Source organism: Xenopus tropicalis, chromosome 2 (genome assembly GCF_000004195.4).
Source record: "Xenopus tropicalis strain Nigerian chromosome 2, UCB_Xtro_10.0, whole genome shotgun sequence".
NCBI classification, from domain to species: domain Eukaryota; kingdom Metazoa; phylum Chordata; class Amphibia; order Anura; family Pipidae; genus Xenopus; species Xenopus tropicalis.
This window is the reverse complement of record NC_030678.2, coordinates 142,775,718-142,798,606: the sequence shown is the minus strand read 5'-3', so window position 1 is coordinate 142,798,606 and position 22,889 is coordinate 142,775,718. Positions and strand designations below refer to the sequence as shown.

The 22,889-nt window shown below is 36.3% G+C and overlaps 1 protein-coding gene across 1 annotated transcript in view; it reads right to left on the bottom strand.

The window, feature by feature from the left end:
• Positions 1 to 214: 214 nt before the first annotated feature.
• slc4a8 (solute carrier family 4, sodium bicarbonate cotransporter, member 8) overlaps positions 215 to 22,889 on the bottom strand; it is a 90,149-nt gene continuing 67,474 nt past the window's right edge. Inside the window, exons 17-25 of the mRNA XM_002933706.5 lie at positions 16,141 to 16,254; positions 14,265 to 14,426; positions 11,168 to 11,419; positions 10,410 to 10,478; positions 8,885 to 9,058; positions 8,147 to 8,284; positions 7,950 to 8,050; positions 2,448 to 2,549; positions 215 to 1,186 (exon numbers count right to left, since the gene is read on the bottom strand). Of these exons, the coding sequence (XP_002933752.2) occupies positions 1,177 to 1,186; positions 2,448 to 2,549; positions 7,950 to 8,050; positions 8,147 to 8,284; positions 8,885 to 9,058; positions 10,410 to 10,478; positions 11,168 to 11,419; positions 14,265 to 14,426; positions 16,141 to 16,254 (1,122 nt within the window). The 3' untranslated portion in view covers positions 215 to 1,176. The remainder of the gene's footprint in view (positions 1,187 to 2,447; positions 2,550 to 7,949; positions 8,051 to 8,146; positions 8,285 to 8,884; positions 9,059 to 10,409; positions 10,479 to 11,167; positions 11,420 to 14,264; positions 14,427 to 16,140; positions 16,255 to 22,889) is intronic.

The window sequence follows — 22,889 nt, the reverse complement described above, 5'->3', positions numbered from 1 at the left end:
AGAACTTTAGGCCCCATGTATATTGTTAACACAAATATGTGGCAAAAAAAAAAATACATGGAGCCCCACTATGTGCCACTAGCCTCAGAGGGAATGTACATAATAGCATTGGTGCAAACAGTAAGCAATTCCTCTACATCTGAATAGGTTTGCGCTCTTATATGGGCCTTATATAGCTAGGCACAAAGTAGGGGAAACAGAGAAACAAAAGGCATGAAGATAAAAAGCAAACCAAGTGCAACTTTTATTTGCACAAGGAAAGTTTGTGCAATATCTTTAAATACAATAACTAAAATGTATATTAGACAATAACAACAAAATGTCAGTATGTGGTGCAATGAAATGTGTCATTTTTCAGTTTATATTGCAATTCATTGAAATGAACACTTGTTTATATGATAGCAAATGTCACTGTTTGAGAGAACTACAAAAGAGCCACACCTAGGTCTACAACACCTACAGAATGTTGTAATTTTGCTTCTCTTGTCAGGAAAATGTTTCCATCTTACCTGCCAATAGCCTACAAAGTATTGATGCAGAAATGATATCCGAGATGTATAAAAATAAAACCCACTAAAATTTAGTGCCAAAATGAGTACTCTCTCCATTGAGTTAAAAAAAACAAACAAACATAGAATTATAGTTGCCTGTCATATGATTATGATTTGCCCAGAAGAACAGGACTTTCTCAAGTGCTCATGTTCTTCTGAATCATTTACCCAGACAGGTATATTTTCCAAGTCACCTTCTGTCTTTCTTCTGCGCAGCTACAATCCTGTGACCATAGCATCAGAACTTCACAAACCGTAGTTTTTCATTTTAATGTATGAATATCAAAACTCAAACACTATTTTGTAATTTGTGGAATCTTCGAGGACCGACATAAGTGGAACTCATACGGCGGTGGTTTTACAAAGGTAAACTATCTTCCTTCGATGCACACACACCATAAAACTTATGGTGTACAGTGTAAAGAACTTGTTAAAGCACACAATTCAAACTAAACAAAATATATATATATATATATCTAACAACATTTTTTTAATGGCTTTAACATGAATCCTTCTTTGATGAAGGTACTGGAAACATTTCTTCAAAGCCATATGCCGCTGGGTCTTGGCACTTCCCTGAGTCATCTGACATGTCACACAGTCCTTCCTATGCCAAGACGCCTATTTAAAAAAAACTGAAAATGATTGAAAAGAGAATTAATAAACAGTAAACAGCTTGCAGAAGGGATCAATCATGGCTACAATGGGGGGAATCACTGTCTGCGACAGACAGACGGCTTCATTTGCAGTGGCAATATGAATTTGAAATAGAAAATGAATAGAGGTTCTTGGGTTTGGAAATGAGACATCATTATTACATTTAAACATGAATAAAATTCTGATGTTACTGCATATAAAGGAGACAAAGGGTAAGTTATATTATATGTGTAATAAAAACTTGCAGCTGCCCATTTTACAGGTTTTATGTTATAATCCTACTTTGTTTGCTAATCTCTCTTTTAGGCTAAAACTAAATGTGGAGCTTTCTACAAACAGGTTTTATTGTTGACAAAGCAGCAAGTCTTGGGAACTAGGAAAGCTGTCCTTCACAAAAAAGAGCTGAACTTACTAATGTTTATGTATAATAGTAGCTTTATACTGTACCACCAGGTATTCTGCTAAATCAGCTCAGAGGTTTGCAAGGGTGAGAAATGGTAACCTAATCCCTGAACCTTTATGATCAATTAGCATTTATATTCAATAATGGTGTTTTCTGCCATAAGTTTTGTACATTCAGATGATGAGTACAGTTATGGTATCCGTTATCCAAAAATCCTTTATCCAGCTTCCTTTTCCTCTATAATTATAAAACAGTACTTTGTACTTAATCCCAAATAAGATATAATTAACCTTTATTGGGTTAATTTAATATTTAAATTATGTTTTAGTAGACAAAGTATAGAGGTCCAAATTACAGAAAGATCCCTTATTTGGATAACTCCAGGTCCCTAATATTCTGGATAAGAGGTCCCATACCTGTACTACCACACTAATTCAACCTCGGTGGGGTGACCACAAAAATGTTATTTTCGGTTGTGTTTAAATTCTAGTTGGACAAACTGCAGAATTAGTTTGACTGTAACATGTTTGCTTTTAATAGCAAATGTGTGGCTTAATAGTCATCTGATCAAGTCACACCTAACGCGGGCAGCCAGTAGAAAGCTAGAGCTCATTTAATCTAACTAGAAATAATAAAAAGCATGTTACACAACAGTCAATGTGAAAGTATATTGCTTCTTCCTAAACTCATTATTTTATAGTTTCATTTTTAAGAGGTATGTTGTGTTGCTAAAACAGGCCATGCTTTGGGTATTATTCCTTTGCATAATTGTAAACCATGTGCAGTGGAACCAAGAGAAGAGAAAGTAGATTTACAGAAAAATTAGTTGTATTTACCTTTTTTCCTTTGATTTTGAACTTTCATTGTTCATGCTGAGAGCCTTCCATACTGTAGTTTTAGGCATTTCATCAGAAATATTTATTTCAGATGGATCACCTCTAAAAACGGTGCATGGTAGAGGAATAAATGAAGGCAGTGATTTCAGATATTTCAGTATTCATATAGTCATTATTTAGGGGATCTAAATCTTTCCAAAGCCAAAACTGTTATGTGCAAATAAGTTTTTTAAAACAACATTTAGGGGCACATTTACTAATCCACGAATGTCCGAAAAGCACCGAATGCATTTTTTTCGTAATGATCGGTATTTTGCGAATTGTCGCAAATTTTTCGAGCGCTCAATACGAAAAATCGTAATGGCTATGCAAAAATCGTGACAATTCACAAAAGTCATAATGGCTATGCAAAAGTCGCGACAATTCACGAAAGTCATAATGGCTATGCAAAAGTCGCGACAATTCACGAAAGTCATAATGGCTATGCAAAAGTCGCGACAATTCACGAAAGTCATAATGGCTATAAAAAAGTTGCAACAATTCACGAAATTTGTAATGGCTATGAAAGTTGCGACAATTCGCGCAAGTCATAACGGTTCCGAAAAAGTCGCGACAATTTACGAAAAATTCGCGAAAAATACGAAAAAGTCGCAAAATGTTAGTTTTCCAATCCGAATTTTTCTCATTCGGATTCGTGGATTAGTAAATCAGCCCCATAGTATATAAAAAAGACAACCTTTCTGGCAATCCCTATTTTTCAGGCTTCCTTTAAAACCTGATGTTGCTGGACTACAAGCTCCCATGATACAGCAGTGATCCCCAACCAGTGGCTCTGGAGCACCAACCCCTTGGATGTTGCTCACAGTGGTCTCAGGTGCCTATCTTTGAATTCCTGGCTTGGAGGCAAGTTTTGGTTGCATAAAAACCTGGTGTACTGCCAAACAGTTCCTCCCAAAGACTGCCAGTCCACATAAGGGCTAACAATAGCCAGTCACAGACCTTACTGGGTACCCCTAGGTACATTTTTCATGCTTGTGTTGCTCCCCAACTCTTTTTACATTTGAACTTGGCTCTTGGGTAAAAGTTTGGGGACCCCTTATGTTACAGTATGCTGGGATTTGTGGTTCAGCAATATTTAAGTAAGGTATGGTTGAGCAGCAGTGAGCAACACTGTTTAGATCCACTTTAAGGATATCACATATAGAGGACATACAGTGGAGGAAATAATTATTTGACCCCTCACTGATATTGTAAGTTTGTCCAATGACAAAGAAATGAAAAGTCTCAGAACAGTATCATTTCAATGGTAGGTTTATTTTAACAGTGGCAGATAGCACATCAAAAGGAAAATCGAAAAAATAACTTTAAATAAAAGATAGCAACTGATTTGCATTTCATTGAGTGAAATAAGTTTTTGAACCCCTACCAACCATTAAGAGTTCTGGCTCCCACAGAGTGGTTAGACACTTCTACTCAATTAGTCAAACTCATTAAGGACACCTGTCTTAACTAGTCACCTGTATAAAAGACACCTGTCCACAGAATCAATCAATCAAGCAGACTCCAAACTCTCCAACATGGGAAAGACCAAAGAGCTGTCCAAGGATGTCAGAGACAAAATTGTAGACCTGCACAAGGCTGGAATGGGCTACAAAAACATTAGCAAGAAGCTGGGAGAGAAGGTGACAACTGTTGGTGCGATTGTTCGAAAATGGAAGGAGCACAAAATGACCATCAATCGACCTCGCTCTGGGGCTCCACGCAAGATCTCACCTCGTGGGGTGTCAATGATTCTGAGAAAGGTGAAAAAGCATCCTAGAACTACACAGGAGGAGTTAGTTAATGACCTCAAATTAGCAGGGACCACAGTCACCAAGAAAACCATTGGAAACACATTACACCGCAATGGATTAAAATCCTGCAGGGCTCGCAAGGTCCCCCTGCTCAAGAAGGCACATGTGCAGGCCCGTCTGAAGTTTGCCAATGAACACCTGAATGATTCTGTGAGTGACTGGGAGAAGGTGCTGTGGTCTGATGAGACCAAAATAGAGCTCTTTGGCATTAACTCAACTCGCTGTGTTTGGAGGAAGAAAAATGCTGTCTATGACCCCCAAAACACCGTCCCCACCGTCAAGCATGGGGGTGGAAACATTTTGCTTTGGGGGTGTTTTTCTGCTAAGGGCACAGGACAACTTATTCGCATTAACGGGAAAATGGACGGAGCCATGTATCGTGAAATCCTGAACGACAACCTCCTTCCCTCTGCCAGGAAACTGAAAATGGGTCGTGGATGGGTGTTCCAGCACGACAATGACCCAAAACATACAGCAAAGGCAACAAAGGAGTGGCTCAAGAAGAAGCACATTAAGGTCATGGAGTGGCCTAGTCAGTCTCCGGACCTTAATCCAATAGAAAACCTATGGAGGGAGCTCAAGCTCAGAGTTGCACAGAGACAGCCTCGAAACCATAGGGATTTAGAGATGATCTGCAAAGAGGAGTGGACCAACATTCCTCCTAAAATGTGCACAAACTTGGTCATCAATTACAAGAAACGTTTGACCTCTGTGCTTGCAAACAAGGGTTTTTCCACTAAGTATTAAGTCTTTTTTTGTTAGAGGGTTCAAAAACTTATTTCACTCAATGAAATGCAAATCAGTTGCTATCTTTTATTTAAAGTTATTTTTTCGATTTTCCTTTTGATGTGCTATCTGCCACTGTTAAAATAAACCTACCATTGAAATGATACTGTTCTGAGACTTTTCATTTCTTTGTCATTGGACAAACTTACAAAATCAGTGAGGGGTCAAATAATTATTTCCTCCACTGTATATTGACCATGGAGTAGGCACCCTGTAACCTAGAACATTAACAGATTCTGCAGGGCAAAAAATAAAAAGATAGTGAATTACAGCTCTGTTAGACAATTGGAAAATTTAGCTGCTTGTTACTGTGGCAAGTATTCATCAAAGGACACTTTATGCACAAAAACACCAAATTGCAAATGTATTCATTTAGGATAAGATCACATGGTGCATATGATCTGCTTTTTTCCACCTGCATTTTTGCTCCCATCTGCTCCTTTGTGTAGCTCAAACGACAGGCACAGCTTCAACTGCATGCACTTTGCCTGTAGCTACACCAAGAAGCGGATGGGAGTGTACCCGCTTTTCTCTGTCCCCACAGTTGAAGAAAAGCAGATCATCTGCACTTAGCCCTACCAACAAAGCTAGATATTTAACTGCAGCTATATATATATATTGTATATATATATATATATATATATATATATATATATATATATATATATACAGTCCCAAAATCGGCACTCACCAAAGCAGTAAATATAAACCAGGTGCTAACCACAAATTGACATATCCTCCTTCAGAAAGCACTCACGGTATTGAGAAAAAAGAAAATATTTATTTACACAAAAATGTCTACACGTTTCGATCCATATAGGATCGTCATCAGGACAAAGAAGGGAAGTGAGGTGCGTGTTTAAATGTAGATGCTATCCAATCAGTGTATCCGTGTAGGTAAGCTAATGTTAACCCATTATGTGCCCATAAAAAACACACAGTGTGTCACTATTGTGACCAGTAAATAAATCTATATAAATATAAAAAACTCTCCAGTGTGTAACCAACATATCTATTTCATTTAAAACAATCAACAGGTGTATGTATCCTTATTATAGATATATGTGTACATCCTTTTTATAAATATATCCCCACTAAAAAGTGAAATAAAAAACATATTCAGAAAGTATTCAAATTAATCCCAAATTAATAGAAGTGTTAGTGCACAGAACTACTTAATATATAATATCACTAAGATCAAAACTAAATATGGCAAACAATGTGTTAAAAGCCATCTCATAACAGAGTGGCATATAAAACTCACGTGTTAAAATGTGATCTAAAACACATGAAAAATATTTTTCGAGACCTATAACGTTAAAACCATGAATTAAAAAGTAGACCGGTATTATGGGACCCAAAATTGTTACTTAAGGCTCAATAAATCACTTAACTTAACACTTATATGATGTTTACTAGTGATACTACACTGTCTAGGGCAAATCAAGTCTTAAATATCTATACATTACAGCAATGGTTATTGACATATTATGTTTTGGGGAGAAGGCACTTAATGTGCTTCTCCAGTTCTTTTGTCCTTATGAATTGCTAGGCAGTAATAGGGCCCGATATGTTAGCTAATGTGTTGCCCATGCCTTTACAACTAAATAAAGGGAGGTGGTTAGGTGCTATACACTTATAGGTCTTGCAGTATAATGATAAGTTGTGAAATGGGACTGTTAAGTGATTTATTGAGCCTTAAGTAACAATTTTGGGTCCCATAATACTGGTCTACTTTTTAATTCATGGGTTTAACGTTATAGGTCTCGAAAAATCTTTTTCATGTGTTTTAGATCACATTTTAACACGTGAGTTTTATATGCCACTCTGTTATGAGATGGCTTTTAACACATTGTTTGCCATATTTAGTTTTGATCTTAGTGATATTATATATTAAGTAGTTCTGTGCACTAACACTTCTATTAATTTGGGATTAATTTGAATACTTTCTGAATATGTTTTTTATTTCACTTTTTAGTGGGGATATATTTATAAAAAGGATGTACACATATATCTATAATAAGGATGCATACACCTGTTGATTGTTTTAAATGAAATAGATATGTTGGTTACACACTGGAGAGTTTTTTATATTTATATAGATTTATTTACTGGTCACAATAGTGACACACTGTGTGTTTTTTATGGGCACATAATGGGTTAACATTAGCTTACCTACACGGATACACTGATTGGATAGCATCTACATTTAAACACGCACCTCACTTCCCTTCTTTGTCCTGATGACAATCCTATATGGATCGAAACGCGTAGACATTTTTGTGTAAATAAATATTTTCTTTTTTCTCAATACCGTGAGTGCTTTCTGAAGGAGGATATATATATATATATATATATATATATATATATATATATATAGAAACAAGTTGCTGGAAAGCTGCACACCATAAAATACAGATGATACCTGGGTGCCCGTGCAGATAAACGTGGATACACAAGGTTAGAATGACAGCACTCGCAGGCAGTTTTTCATGAAGAATCACAAAAGGTTTACATAAGAAGATTTGAGGCTTTATTCAGTCCGACGTTTCAGTTCCTGTCTGGAACTGTCCCTGATGAAAGTTCCAGACAGGAACTAAAACGTCGGACTGAATAAAGCCTCAAATCTTCTTATGTAAACCTTATATATATATATGTAGATTTTTTTTGCTTAATATTGCAACCCCACCAGTTAAGTATTCATAACCCGGGAGCTCAGCAAAATCAAGTTGTAACAGTATTTCTTCTAAATTAAATGTATCAATTTTCTTAAATAATACAGAATTTTTGTAGATGCTATGTGGTTTATGTGCATCAGCATTACACATATAGGCAAATACAAAGTAAAAAAACTGTGAAGTACCTTGAATTATTGTTTTTTCCTGGGCTGCTGAGTAATTTTCTGGTTTCCAGTGGAAGTTGAACTCCTTTGTCCTCTCCTTCATGTAGCATCTTTTCAGATTCCTAAGAAACCATGGGCAATTTTTTTTTAAATTTACAATACAGCAGAGGTGTCATGGAGCTTAATGATAAACAGTCCTTAACTATAGAAAGGATTACCTCCAATTCTTTAGCTTTGTTTTTTGCATCATCCAGTTTCTTTTTCTTACTCTCTGGCATCAAGTCATCGAGCCAGCTCAGTTCCCGATCAGAGAAGCAGAAGTCCATAACTTTGCGGACGAACACTAGTGCAAGAACCTGCAATCATATAAGCACAATGTTTAGCTTGCCTTTGCAGATTACCCACTAAATGCTTGCTTTTGTCTGGGACTGTTCAGCTATACATTCCTTTGGCATGAAATACTGTGATATATTGAGCATACTGTCACCAAATTTGTGCTAATTGGGCATGTCTGCCGAGTTGAATATTAGAAACCATGAGAAGCTTTGCTACCTGCAACTGTTTAATTATGCCAAAAAACTATTCTTCAAATCTGGAAGTTGAACACTCCTCCCTCTCTTGCATTCTGGAACAATCTGCTCAATAAAACCCTTCCAAAACAAAAGCTGGCATACCTTGCTAAAGAATGCCCAGAAAAATTTGACAATATTTGGGAACCCTGGCTGAAAAGACAGGAACATGGTTCGACACTGTATCTTAATACATTTGGTGCATGCATGTCCCAACATGTGACACAATCCCAAAATCATAGGATAGCTGCAGTCTCTCAGAAGATTGCAGGCTTTGCAGTACCGTAGCAATTGGAATTCCAAATCCCAGCTGTATAAAGGCTATTACATGTTTTGAAAATAAGTATATATAATAATAAGTATAATTATATTTAATATGTACTGTACCATCATAGGGAAAACAATGGCAGCCGGGGAAGCCTTAATGACCCACAGCAATACTAAGCAGGTCAGCTGTATAATGGTGAAGAGATGCACTTTGCGTAAAGGAACGTGTCTCAGGTAGCTAAAATCTGGCTGGTGTTTTGCAGGCATTGCAAAGAGCAGCAGGCGATCAAAGAACTGCAAAGAAAGAAGAAAACATAAGCATAAACAGCTTTATACGTTTCCAACCAATTTTAACCCCATTAGTTGTCTATGTAGTTTAACAATGTAACAGATAAGTAACTTTTATAAGGAACATTTATGCTTGAATATAAGGGGGTTTTGATTGCTGGTTTATACACACTATAATAACACTTAACTGCTGCACTTAAAACATGTAGCATTCCATTCCATAGATGCCTGGCATGGCAACAACAGTCAGAGAAATGCAGAGCCACACACACTAACAGCGCCTATTTATCATATTGTGTAAACAATGCCAAAAAACAGTGTAAAATAAATGAATTTGTTTTGAATTTTTGAAAAGTGAATTTATTAAGGTATTTATTTTATTTTACACCACTTGAATGCTGGATTTGAAGCCATTATTTTACACCACTCCAGACTCTGCATAATCCATTAAAGTCAATAGGAAAAATTCTTGTGGCAAGTAAGTACTGGAAGGAAAAAAAGTGAAAAAAAAAAACGCCATAGAATTTTCAAACAGCTTATTTCAGATTTTTACACAGAGGTACATGATCTCTTAAAATACACAGCTTGGTAAGTGCACTGTTTGTACACAGTGATGCCTGGTGATGTGTGGTGTATTTTGCAACCATATTTGTACACAGTGTGATAAATGGGCCCCTAAACGCTCAAAAGGGTACTTAACCCACAGAAAGTGACACACAGTTAACACTTCATGGGAAAAACCACGCTCTGTCAGAATATAGGAAGAAGTGAAAATCCCTGCAATTTCATCTTTATGCGTTGCTCACAATGGATGTCTAAAGTATATAAAATGTGGGCCACAGAACTGAGCATTATTACCATGGGCATGGGTATATATAGTTCTTGTTACTGGCATCTACTATCTACTGACATTAACTTTCTTGATATATATATCTGTTTTCCCCTGAGGAAGAGCAATGTCTGTGCTCGAAATGTTGGATTTTTGTAATAAAACTTTTTTCTGTATATTAAGTCCCAGCGTCTGTCTCTATAAATATATATTTGTATTTACACACAATGTGGAGGAGCACACCAAATAATGTGAAAAAGTGCTGTCTGCGTGCAAGAAAAACAAAAAACGTAAGCAAAAAAGTTCTGCACTCTGTGGGTCTTTGACAAATGAATAAGAATGTTTACTTTCAATACTTTGGTCGCTGAAGCGTGACCTTTCTCCGTTTGTAGGTAGATAAGTTCTTGAGAAAGGTCATTCAGCAGTTCTTTGCATCTGATTAACCTTTCTTATTCACTTGCCGCATATAGAATTTATATATATATATATATAAACACACTTTATACTAATATGGGAGGTAACATTTACCTGAATTCCCCGCAGTGAGGAGACTCCCATGTAGAGAAATACTCCATACAGAACGGGCATAGGGATAAACTGAAATAAGAATAGCAGAGTTTGTATCACTTCTGTTAAGCCTCATTTACAAAACAAAATGAAACTAGCTGAGCAGGAACAATATGGTCCAATTTTACAAAAACGGTTACATTTTGAAGAGTGAGAATTCTGAATACTGTGAAACAGATATACATTTTTTCACAAATGCATTTTTGTGGGTGATCTGAATAATTCTTCAACATTTAAATCCAATCCAATGTCTCTGCAAACAGAGCAGCCTACATATAGTAATAAGAATTACATTTATACAGAAAAGCCCTGACAGTTTGTTGTTACTTATACACAGATTGCAGCCTTACAGCTAACATTTCCTTCATTTGCTGTTCTTATACCCACTGTCACTGCTATGTTTTTGTGGTTTGCAGTAGGTGAGTCATACAGCAAAATAAATCAGCAAAACTCTACATTATCACACAACTACATACATACTGAAGTCATAATTCTCTCTATAGCAAGTGATCAATTAGACTGATGACTAATGTACTATAAATGTCTGTACAGTATTTCATGATTTCATGAATGAATTATTCTCCACTGGCCTTCACATAATATCATATGCATTGCAAGGGTGCACATTTACCTAATTATAATGAATTATTGCAACATTTTTGGTTCATGTAACTCATGTAGAAAATGATAAGCCAAGCACAGTATTATTTGTTACATACCTTTAGCACTGTAGTCATAAACACAGAACAGCCCATCAGCACAAAGATCATTAAGCCTGTGACTCTCTGTTCTCGGATTCCCAAAAATTTAGGCTGCTCCCCAGGGGCCGAACATTCTGATTCTAACTTTAGGCTGTTAACATGTGTGATAGAGAGTACAGTGGCTGCCACAAACCAAGGCAATCCCATTATTGAACAGATCCCCAGCATAAGTCCCACCACTAGCAGGTCCAAATGGTATCCACATCCTTTCTGTAAAAAAAGAGAAAGGTATATTTTGATTTAAAGATAAGAGCAATATACAGAATGTATAACACTGCTTATACTGTGTTATCACTCCCCAATGATATGCACAGATTTCAAATACAAAAATGTTGTTAAACATATTTAAAAAGGTGCACATAACAGTTCAAGAGAATTGTTCAACATTTTCTTGCTGTTTCCTATATTGCACATTTTCCAAAAATCAATGCTAATCCTGTTTCACAGTGCAGGTTTCGTGCTTCCCTGGCATGCCGTAATTTCTCTATGAGGCCCCAGATCTTTGTAGCACACTGCACAGAAGTAGTTGTTCTGGCAACGCAGTGCAAGGGGTTCAGTGCTGTACATCTAGGTAGTGCCACAGAGCAACTATTACTCATTACTGCATTCAGTGCAGAATTATTTAAAGGCTTAGTTCCCTTTTCGTTAACTTTTAGTATGCTGTAGAATGTCCTATTCCTAGCAACTTTGCAATTATTCTTCATTATTACTTTTTTTTTAAAAAATAATTTTTGAATTATTTATCTTCTTCTTCTGTCTATTTTCAGACTTCAAATGAGGTAATTGACCCCAGCAGCAAAAAAACTATTACTCTGTGAGGTTACAGTTTGATTGTTAATGTTATTTTTTGTTGCTTAAAGGAGAAGGAAAGTCATTTTGGCATTTTACTGCCAATAGATTAGCCACATTAGTGCAAACTAGAACACTATATTTATTCTGCAGAAAGCTTTACCATACCTGAGTAAACAGCCCTAGAATCTCCCTCTGTCTGTTTAAGATAGCGGCTGCCATTTTAGCTTGGTCTCTGTAACTTCCGTGTTGCAGCTCTAGGGGCTGGTACCTCAGATCACACATTCTGATGGGAGGGGGAGTGAATTCTTAAGGGAGGGGGGAGCAGGAGAAGAGAGAGAGGAGAGAGCTGTGCCCCAGGAATGAAGGATTTTTCTGAGAGAGGAAGTCTGATACTGAAGAACATGTTTACACAAAAGACAACATGAAATCCAGTGTTTCTTTTGATAGAGGACTCAGTTCAGCTTTTCTTTCTGAGTGTTTATGGCTGTATTTACATAGACATTTCTGGTAAACTTACTTAGTTTCTACCTTTCCTTCTCCTTTAACTTCCTATGTACATAAACAAACTGGAGAGCTGCTGAATAGAATGGTAAATAACTGAAAAACCTCCAAAATGAATACACATTGCAAATTGTCTCAGAATATCAATATCTAACATCATACTAAAATTTGATTTAAAGATGAACAACTACTTGAATGAATGCCAGCCAATGGTATGGAAGTTCTATGAGCATAAGGCCAATCATCCCAAACTACTAAGTGCATGCATGTCAAGTAGAGCTGGATGAAAGTAGAACCAGTTGATATGGAAATTCTCAGTTTGATAATAATGGTTCTTTCATACAAAGTCATTTTTGACTTTAAGTATTCTTTAGCAGATCCATACAATACAAACATAATTGCCTTGTCACAGTTTTTACTTTTCATTGAATTTAGAATAAAAAAATGGATTCATATACAGATGACTCAGGCACAGTGTGATGATTTACTAACAATGATATTCTCCAAGAAACTGCATGGGCGGAAACAACAAAAGGTACCATAACAACTGAGGAGGCACCTTCATTTTAATCCAAGATTTCACATTTTAGAATTATTATGCAACAACATCTGTTGCAAGGTAATAGTCACACATTTGTTATCTGTTGCTTTTCATGAAAAAATAAAATGTTGCAATATTATCATTTTATTTAAAGTGATTATTTAAGCCAGAGCTGTACAACTGGAGGCCTTCAGGTCTAAGAGATTTTTTGGCTCTTAGACCTTGCTGCCCAACTCTTCCAATACAGTGAGAGAATTTTTATAAAATTTAATAAAACTGTGATATCATCCAAAGATGTCAGTAGAGCACTTAAGTAGTCTGAGGGGCCAAAAAATCTCTTAGACCTGAAGGCCTCCAGTTGTACAGCTCTGGCTTAAATAATCACTTTAAATAAAATGATAATATTGCAACATTTTGCCTTCAGGTCTAAGAGATTTTTTGGCCCCTCAGACTACTTAAGTGCTCTACTGACATCTTTGGATGATATCACAGTTTTATTAAATTTTATAAAAATTCTCTCACTGTATTGGAAGAGTTGGGCAGCACTGATTTAAGCCTTGAGTAGGGTAAATTAATGTACCTTGGTTGTACAAAACAAGAGCTTTCTCAGCAGGCACATATAGTTATATATTCTGCTTCATGGTTAGAGACTAAAACCAGAGGTATATTATCAGAACTGAATACCTAGGTGTGATCATGCTCATATGCAGTACAGGTATTGAACCTGTTATCTTTGGGTTTCTGGATAAGTGGTAGTTTGTATCTTCATACATTCATACAAAAAAATCATTTAAACAATAAATAAACTCAATAGAAGTGTTTTCTGTTGAGGGATAATTATATCTTAGTTGGGATCTAGCACAAGGTACAGTTATAACTGTTTTATTATTAGAGAAAAAGGAAATCGTTTTTGAAAATTTTAATTATTTGATTAAAATAGATGGCCATACCATAATTCTGAGCTTTCTGGATAATGGGTTTCTGGATAAAAAATACCTGTACAGCATTAAGATTTTTGTTTAGGCTACTTATCTCAACCTGTTATATCCCAATGCCACAAGCAGTAAAAGTATCCTGTACAACATGTTTTATACAAGTGTTTTAAAAGTATCCATTACACAGCACCTTTAATAATACTATCAACAAACAATAAATGTTACTCCAGAAAAAAAGGATTTATGAAAGTAAAGTTGAAAGTGGTGGCCCTGATCTTCTACTTACTTTCAGCTTATGTTCTTTCCTGTTGATAATCACTGCAGTTATCTGCTGATCCATGAATATCAGAATGGTGCACAAGAGTGCAGGAATTATAGTTGGAAACACAGTCCACCAAGGATTTGGTCCAATTGGATTTACTAACCATCCTCTGTCATCTCGTGTTGGCTATAAAGAAACACACAAAAACAGAGTCAATATCAATAAAATAGAAACATCATTTACAAGGAAAAGGGCTGTTAAATTATTGACTTGTATATAATATCAGCTTAAAAGTGGCATAAACTAACAAATAATGTTACTGTCATTGTACTGATTTTCTTCAAAGAAAGGAGTTATTTTACTCATGAATATAAAAGACAGTGTTCAGTTTGACAGTTTGAATCAGGGAAAGTTGGTTTAATGCACTGCCTATGTTGTAAGCTTTATGTAAGGATCTTACAATTGTCAAACTATTTTATTTTTTTGCTTTTTTGTTTAGATTTTTTGAGCTTTACACAATATACATATGCATTACTTGGGGCAAAGGTCCCCAAAAAGTAAAGAAAAAAAAAAAAGTACTATTCAAGAACTGTAAGTGAACCTAGCCTTTGGACTTTGGCAAACGGCTTGTTTTGACAACAACTGTCAAAAAAGTGTCAGTCAAAAAGCTCTTCCCTGCGTGCAGACTTGGGTTGGTAGCTTTGATGATCATGAGCAATCTGTGCCTGACAGCATCTGCGTCTGCTGTAGGTAGTGTAATTCCCACTCAAACAAAGGGGAAATGGCTGCAGGCTGGGAAGAGTTTCAAATGGCGCAATTATGTCTGAAAGGAACGTGCCAATCAAAACACTCCATGCACAACAGCTTTTAGAGCAAAAAGAATTTAGTCTGAAAAGAGAAGATGTAATTCCATAAACGACAGTTTTAGAATGTAAGTTAAACACAGTGCATGGGTGAAGTGAATTCTTTGTTGTGCACCAACACAAATACAAACAAGATGGGGAGGAATATCTATGAAAAATATCTATGAAAAGGTTTCTTCTACTCTGAATAAACTACAATTTAAAAGAACTCAAATGTTTCCTTACTTATTAAATAATCCCAATATGAAAAACCCAAATTAAACAAATACAGTAGTTCAAATTTTGCCCAGGGCAGCTCTCACTACCTCTACATGATCTCACAAGCTTTTTCATGCTGAAGTTTTGCATTCAAGTTTTTCCAGCTCAATAAATACTTAATTTATAATAAGTTAAGTATAAGTTATATAATTCAAGTTTGTGAGTTTTAGCGCAAAAAAACCTCAAATTGCTGTAAAATTTAAAGGGGACCTGTCACCCTAAGAAATAATCCCAAATGGTTTTCTATTGTGTTTGTCAAGTAAAATAAAGTTCACTTACGCTATAAAAATGGTTTAAATCTTATTTTCTTTAGCCTTGGAATTCACAATTGCAGCCATTGAAGACACTGTTACTAAGGCAAGCTTTGTATCTTGCCAAAATCTTGTTTCTGTGCCAGTATGGGGGGGCCTGACGCTCATGCCCATGCACTGGTTACAAAATTAGAAGGTGGGAGGGAGATTGAATGTGAGGAGTGCAGCAACATCTAAGAAGTTCTGAATTCAAAGTGAAAGTAAGTGTCTGCCCCTCCCCTTTGCCTTAGGCATAGAGGCGGGGCAGGCAATATATGACTGACAGCTGGGATTATTAAATGCTTTTATAATGGGTATGGATGTGTTAATAAAAAAATGAGTTTTGGTTTCATGTTTAATTTGAAAAGGACTTTTATTTTACAGCTTTTTATGCCTGGGTGACAGGTCCACTTTAAATTACGGATGTTGATAAATCTGCCCCTAACTGTAGGAAAAATAAGAAATATTAGAAAAATTAAAAAGCATTACCTTAAATTCATTTGGAACCTGAAGCTTGGGAGATGGCACACCAATAACGTAGTCTAGGACTACCATTGTCAGAATAGTAAGGAAGACAGCAAAGTCACTCACCATGGAGCGAACCTGAAGTTTAGAAGAAAACATTTTATTGACAAATGGTAAAGTAAAAATTAATTTTTAAAAATTTTCTTTCCAAGTAATCTGTCTTCTTCATAAAACTGGATGGTAATTCACATATAATACGTTTATTGTGATAATTATAATAAAATAAGAGTTACATAATTTCACAGCAGCAGAGACAGAATAATGGACAATCTTGGTAGAGCAGTGCGTAAATGTGTTGGGGCGCTAAACGTAAATCAGCTAATAACTAACTATATCTGCACTGAGAAGGGCAACCTTTATTAGTCACATTTATTTGAACAATCAAAGTAATTCAGCTTTAAAGATAGAATTATTAATCTTATATCCACTGTAATTAAAATTTGCCATTTTACAGTAAAGTTTAGTTTCACTAATGGCTCAGAAAAAAACCACATTTTACTAGGATACTTACATTTCAAGTAAGACAATTAAAAAATTCCATGAAAAATAAAAAAGCTTGATATGTTAAAACTAGGTCTTATGATGGAAACCTTCAAACAGAAGACAATTAAACACTTTTGAAAAGTTTACAGAGAAAGTTTACAAACTGAATCTGGATGGCGGAAGATTTAGGTGCTTGTTTACTAATTGGTATATACACCAATGTTCCCTGTAGTTCCCTCTCAGCTAAAAACCTGTGAGAGCATTTTTAAGAATTGTGTACTCAGGTTATAATACATAAAAAATTATTTGTGCACACCACAATTTGTGTGCGTGCTACCACAAGATACAGCAATCTCTATGTCACACTGCCATAAAATGGTCCTGGCTTTTTTATGTGTAATCAACAACTACTACACATATGTAAAATTGCAGTCAAAGAGTGTTGAAGATGCCCCTCTTTCATTATTGAGTAAAACCTTGGAATTGAGACACCCAAACAATATATAAACATTACTATTGTGAAATATTGAGTGCAGTGGGTGTCCATAAAGTCCAACCCTTCCAAATTGCCCCAGTGCACATATACACACAGACAGAATTTATACACTAACATATACAGTTAGGTCCATAAATATTTGGACAAAGACAACTTTGTTCTAATTTTGGTTCTGTACATTAACACAATGAATTTTAAATGAAACAACTCAGATGCAGTTAAAGTGCAGACTTTCAGCTTTAATTCATTGGGGTGAACAAAACGACTGCATAAAAATGTAAGGCCACTAAAGCATTTTTTTAATACAATCCCTTCATTTCAGGGGCTCAAAAGTAATTGTACAAATTAAATAACTGGAAATAAACTGTTAATTTCTAATACTTGGTTGCAAACCCTTTGCTGGCAATAGCAGCCTGAAGTCTTGAACTCATGGACATTACCAGATGCTGGGTTTCCTCATTTTTAATGCTCTGCCAGGCTGTTACTGCAGTGGCTTTCAGTTGCCGTTTGTTTGTGGGCCTTTCTGTCCGAAGTTTAGTCTTTAACAAGTGAAATGCATGCTCAATTGGGTTAAGATCAGGTGACTGACTTGGCCATTCAAGAATTTTCCACTTTTTTGCTTTAATAAACTCTTGGGTTGCTTTGACTGTGTGTTTTGGGTCATTGTCCATATGTATCATGCCGCCCAATCAATTTGACTGCATTTAGCTGGATTTGAGCAGACAGTATGTCTCTGAACACCTCAGAATTCATTCGGCTGCTTCTGCCCCATGTCACATCATCAATAAACACTAATGTCCCAATGCCACTGGCAGCCATGCACGCCCAAGCCATCACACTGCCTCCACCATGTTTTACAGATGATGTGGTATGCTTTGGATAAGGAGCTGTTCCATACCTTCTCCATACTTTTTTCTTGCTGTCATTCTGGTATAGGTTGATCTTAGTTTCATCTGTCCAAATAATTTTTTTTCCAGAACTGTGCTGGCGCCACTCCTAATATTGTAGCTATTTCTCGGATGGATTTTTTCTTTTTTCACAGCTTAAGGATGGCTTCTTTCACCTGCATGGAGAGCTCATTTCTCATTTGACCACATGTTGTCTGTTCATCTTCCACATGCAAGCACCACACCTCAAATCAACTCCAGGCCTTTTATCTGCTTAATTGATAATGAAATATCAACGGACTTGGCCAACACCTGCCCATGAAATAGCTTTTGAGTCAATTGTCCAATTACTTTTGAGCCCTTGAAATGAAGGGATGGTGTTAAAAAAAATACTTTAGTGGCCTCACATTTTTATGCAATCGTCTTGTTCCCCCCACTGAATTAAAGCTGAAAGTCTGCACTTCAACTGCATCTGAGTTGTTTCATTTAAAATTCATTGTGGTAATGTACAGAACCAAAACTAGAAAAAAGTTGTCTCTGTCCAAAAGTTTATGGACCTGACTGTATAAAATCTATATACCAATATCTATACAAATTCTAGATTTTAGTATCTGCCATCCAATGTACTTGTAAAATAAGGCAAGCAAATTAATATTATATTATTTTATTATTTATTTTGGCAGAGTGTATGCCTTTAATTATAAAATGACATTGTATTACATTGGCTAACAGTGGATCATTGTTTTACAAACTGAAAGAGTTCCAGTTCTGTTAAGCAGTGGCTTAAAGTCTGCTCGCTTTTAATATTACTGCCAGTAAGGTAACCACTGGGATTATGTCAAATGCACCTTCATATGAGAAGCAATTAATTCAATCCTCTTCTAAAAATAACAGCCTAAAACATCTAGAACATCAAAAATAATTGCATCATTTTAGTAATAAATATACTAGCAATCAATTGATTAGCGCTATAAGATACAGTAGTACATTCATAGAAGCACTCAGTTGCTTCTATGACATCAATATTGCCATTCAAAATCCAATTATATAACTGTATTACTGCCGACTTCTAATATTAAATGCTCTCTGTGTTCCTTGAAGAGAGCAGATTATAATTGCAATAAGATATAGAAAGTACTGATGTACACAGAGTGCAGAAGTAAAAAAAAAAAGCCAAATGAAACAAGAATGAAAAATACAGTTTTACATAAACTGGAATAACAAGTAAATTGGGAACAAGCTTTAAGTGGGGATAATAATTCAGCAATGAAAAAGAACAAATGAAGGGATACATTCAACAAAAAAGGGAGGAGTATGTGGATATGAGAAACAACATGGGGGAATTGGAAGGAGATTTTTAAAAGGAAATGAAAAGAAGCAAAAAACAGATTGAACAGGTACCCCTCAAAGCTAGCAAAAATTTATCCTACAGTTCCATCCACCTGTTGGAGATGCAAAACTGAAGTGGGAACACTTACCCACATTTTCTGGAGCTGCCCATTGCTGAAACATTATTGGGATACTATTAGGGACACTATTAAACTAATAACTGATACAGATGTGCCCGCAACGCCCCTGGCCCTAGTATTACATGACACTCCACTATCTTATTCTTCCTATAAAAACTCCATAATTCCAACTATGCTAGACGCTGCTAAATTACTAATTCCAATCAAGTGGCGGCAAACCGAAACCCCTAAGATAAAAGATTGGTTGTGTAAACTGTCAGAAATCTACAGATTTGAAGAGATGAAACCAACATCTCAAACAGAATCAAGAAAATTTACGCAGAAATGGTTCCATTGGAACCAATTCAAGCACTCTGAACACTATTTACGATTAACTGCAACCTGAGACTGCATAGCTAAACAGGTCCCTGTGGCACAGACCCTATTGATTAGATAATTCAAGCATAAATGTTATACGCTTCATTTGCTTCTGGCCCCCTCTCCCGGCTTCCGACGACTGCACCATCGGATGTGAGACCATCCATCAACACTTTTTCCTCAACTAGCTACCCTCAACCTGATGTCTGCAAAGAGGCTAAATAAGACACGAAGACCATACATCAACGGTCGCTGTTTGAAGCTCAACGAATAGACCATGGAATTACAATGGACTAAATCGGGAAATGACTGAGCAGAATGACTATAATACTCTTTCTATCTTCTCTATCTCTTCCTACTTTCCTTTTTTCTAACTTTGGTTTTACACTATCTCCCCTCTTTAATCCCCTTCCCCTATTATTATATTATATCTTGAATTTGTTATACCCTGAAAATCCAGACAGCGCATTAACGAAATTCATCAGCCTATAACTTTTAAAGTAGAGTCTAGAAAGATAATGGTACCGAGGAGCGCTTGGACGCCCCTCAAAGACGGGAATCCCATTTCCTGAAATATCAGCTACTCTCTCTTTACGCAATACTACCTCATACTGATGGTTACCTTTCTTTTTTGTGCATAGTTTGATACATTTATATTGTGGAACAAAAATGTACTAAATGTGCGCTGTACTGGACTGTTATGCTACAAATTTCAATAAAAATAAAATTAAAAAAAAAAAAAAAAAAACAGATTGGAGGAGAAAAAAGACGGGGAAAGCAAGATATGGATAGTATCATATCTTAGGGAATATAGGGAACTGGGAGTGGCAACCAAACCACCCAAGTTTAAATGCAATGCTTCTAACTCTTAGGGATAAGCCCTTTTTATGGACAGTTATAATTCCATACATGAATATCAGCCTGAGATTCAGAGATATTTAGGACACATCTCTGCAAGACATATATGTACTGAGCCTAAATAGTAAGAGCCAGACCACGAATGAAGTGTGTAAACAGCAATTTAGATGCATGATGTTAAACCAGAATGCTACCTTTGTCCAATGTGGTGAAGGGCCAATAATGGAAGCAAGTGTTGGCCACGCCCAGTTTTTAAACCACACCCACTTTAAGCCATGTCCATGTAACCTCACCCACCTTTAAGGCCAAACCGACTGCCCAACAATAAATGGCAGAGTAACGTCCTGCATCATATGGCAAAGTAACTTCCAGCATCATATTGCACTGACTGGCCAACCTTAACCCTTTTACTGCCAGCTGTTTTGGTCAAAGCGGAACTTGTATTGCCAGACAGTTTTTGAACATTTTGCACTGTTTCACTTTAGGGGCCTTTCCTCGGGGGGACTTTTAGTTTACCCAGGAAAACAATATATTGTTTTTTTCAGAACAACCTAAGCTTTCAAAATATGGTAGAATTTTTGTGTAATTCCAATTCTGTAACAAGATATAGGCTTCTAAATGTCTAAAAATGCAAAAAAAATCAAATTTTCCATAATATAATCACATATACTAGAAACAAAAATTATTTTATGCACGAATATACAACTGATTTGGAAAGTCCCATGTCTCCTGAACGTGCCAATACCAAATATATATAGTTTTATGGAGATTTCTCACTTGTATAGGTCAAAAACTCCCAGCAGTACACTACCAAATTTCCAAAGCACTGCTCCAGAAAGCTGCATACTTTAGATTTCAAGGCCAAAAATTCCACTAACAGAAGGTTTATCCCAGAAAATTGTACATTTTTGGAAAGAACAGAATAGGCATAACTGTCTGTCTACTCCAAACTATCAAGTCACAATGCTTTCCTAAAGTTATTGGTTTTTTGATTTTTTTTTAAAAATCGCTTCAAAGCTTCCAGTCTATAGTATCTTATCTCCTACAGGTCATAAAGTAACCAAATAAAACACCCTAAATATGAATGCCAGGGGTCCACTGAACAGTTTGATGCCCAATATGTATAGGTTTACCTAAGTATGTGGCATGTAGGGGCCCCAATGTGAACATACCCCATATGTACTGTCATTTCTATCATTTCAGCTCCTGCAAAATCAACACATTTACATCATTATATGTGGGATAAAGCTAGTAAAAAGTATGCTCACCCCAGAAAGTCATATATTTTTGGAAAGTACACATTCCCCCGAATCTAAAATGTGTACCCATGTCTTTCTACTCCAAAGTACCAAGCCGCACAGCTTTTCTAAAGTTAGCAAATTTGATGACATTTCCAAAAATCCCCTCAAAGCTTCCACTTTGCAGCATCTTATCTCCCACATAGCATTAGGTACCAAGATAAAACACCCTAAATATGAACGCCAGGGGTCCACTGAACAGTTTGATGCCCAATATGTATAGGTTTACCTAAGTATGTGGCATGTAGGGGCCCCAATGTGAACATACCCCCATATGTACTGTCACTTCTGTCATTTTAGCTCCTGCAAAATCAACACATTTACATCATTATATGTGGGATAAAGCTAGTAAAAAGTACGCTCACCCAAGAAAGTCATATATTTTTGGAAAGTACACATTCCCCCGAATCTAAAATGGGTACCCATGTCTTTCTACTCCAAAGTACCAAGCCACACAGCTTTTCTAAAGCTAGCAATTTTGATGACATTTCCAAAAATCCCCTCAAAGCTTCCACTTTGCAGCATCTTATCTCCCACATAGCATTAGGTACCAAGATAAAACATCCTAAATTTGAACGCCAGGGGTCCACTGAACAGTTTGATGCCCAATATGTATAGGTTTACCTAAGTATGTGGCATGTAGGGGCCCCAATGTGAACATACCCCCATATGTACTGTCATTTCTGTCATTTCAGCTCCTGCAAAATCAACACATTTACATCATTATATGTGGGATAAAGCTACGAAAAAGTACGCTCACCCCAGAAAGTCATATATTTTTGGAAAGTACACATTCCCCCGAATCTAAAATGGGTACCCATGTCTTTCTACTCCAAAGTACCAAGCCGCACAGCTTTTCTAAAGT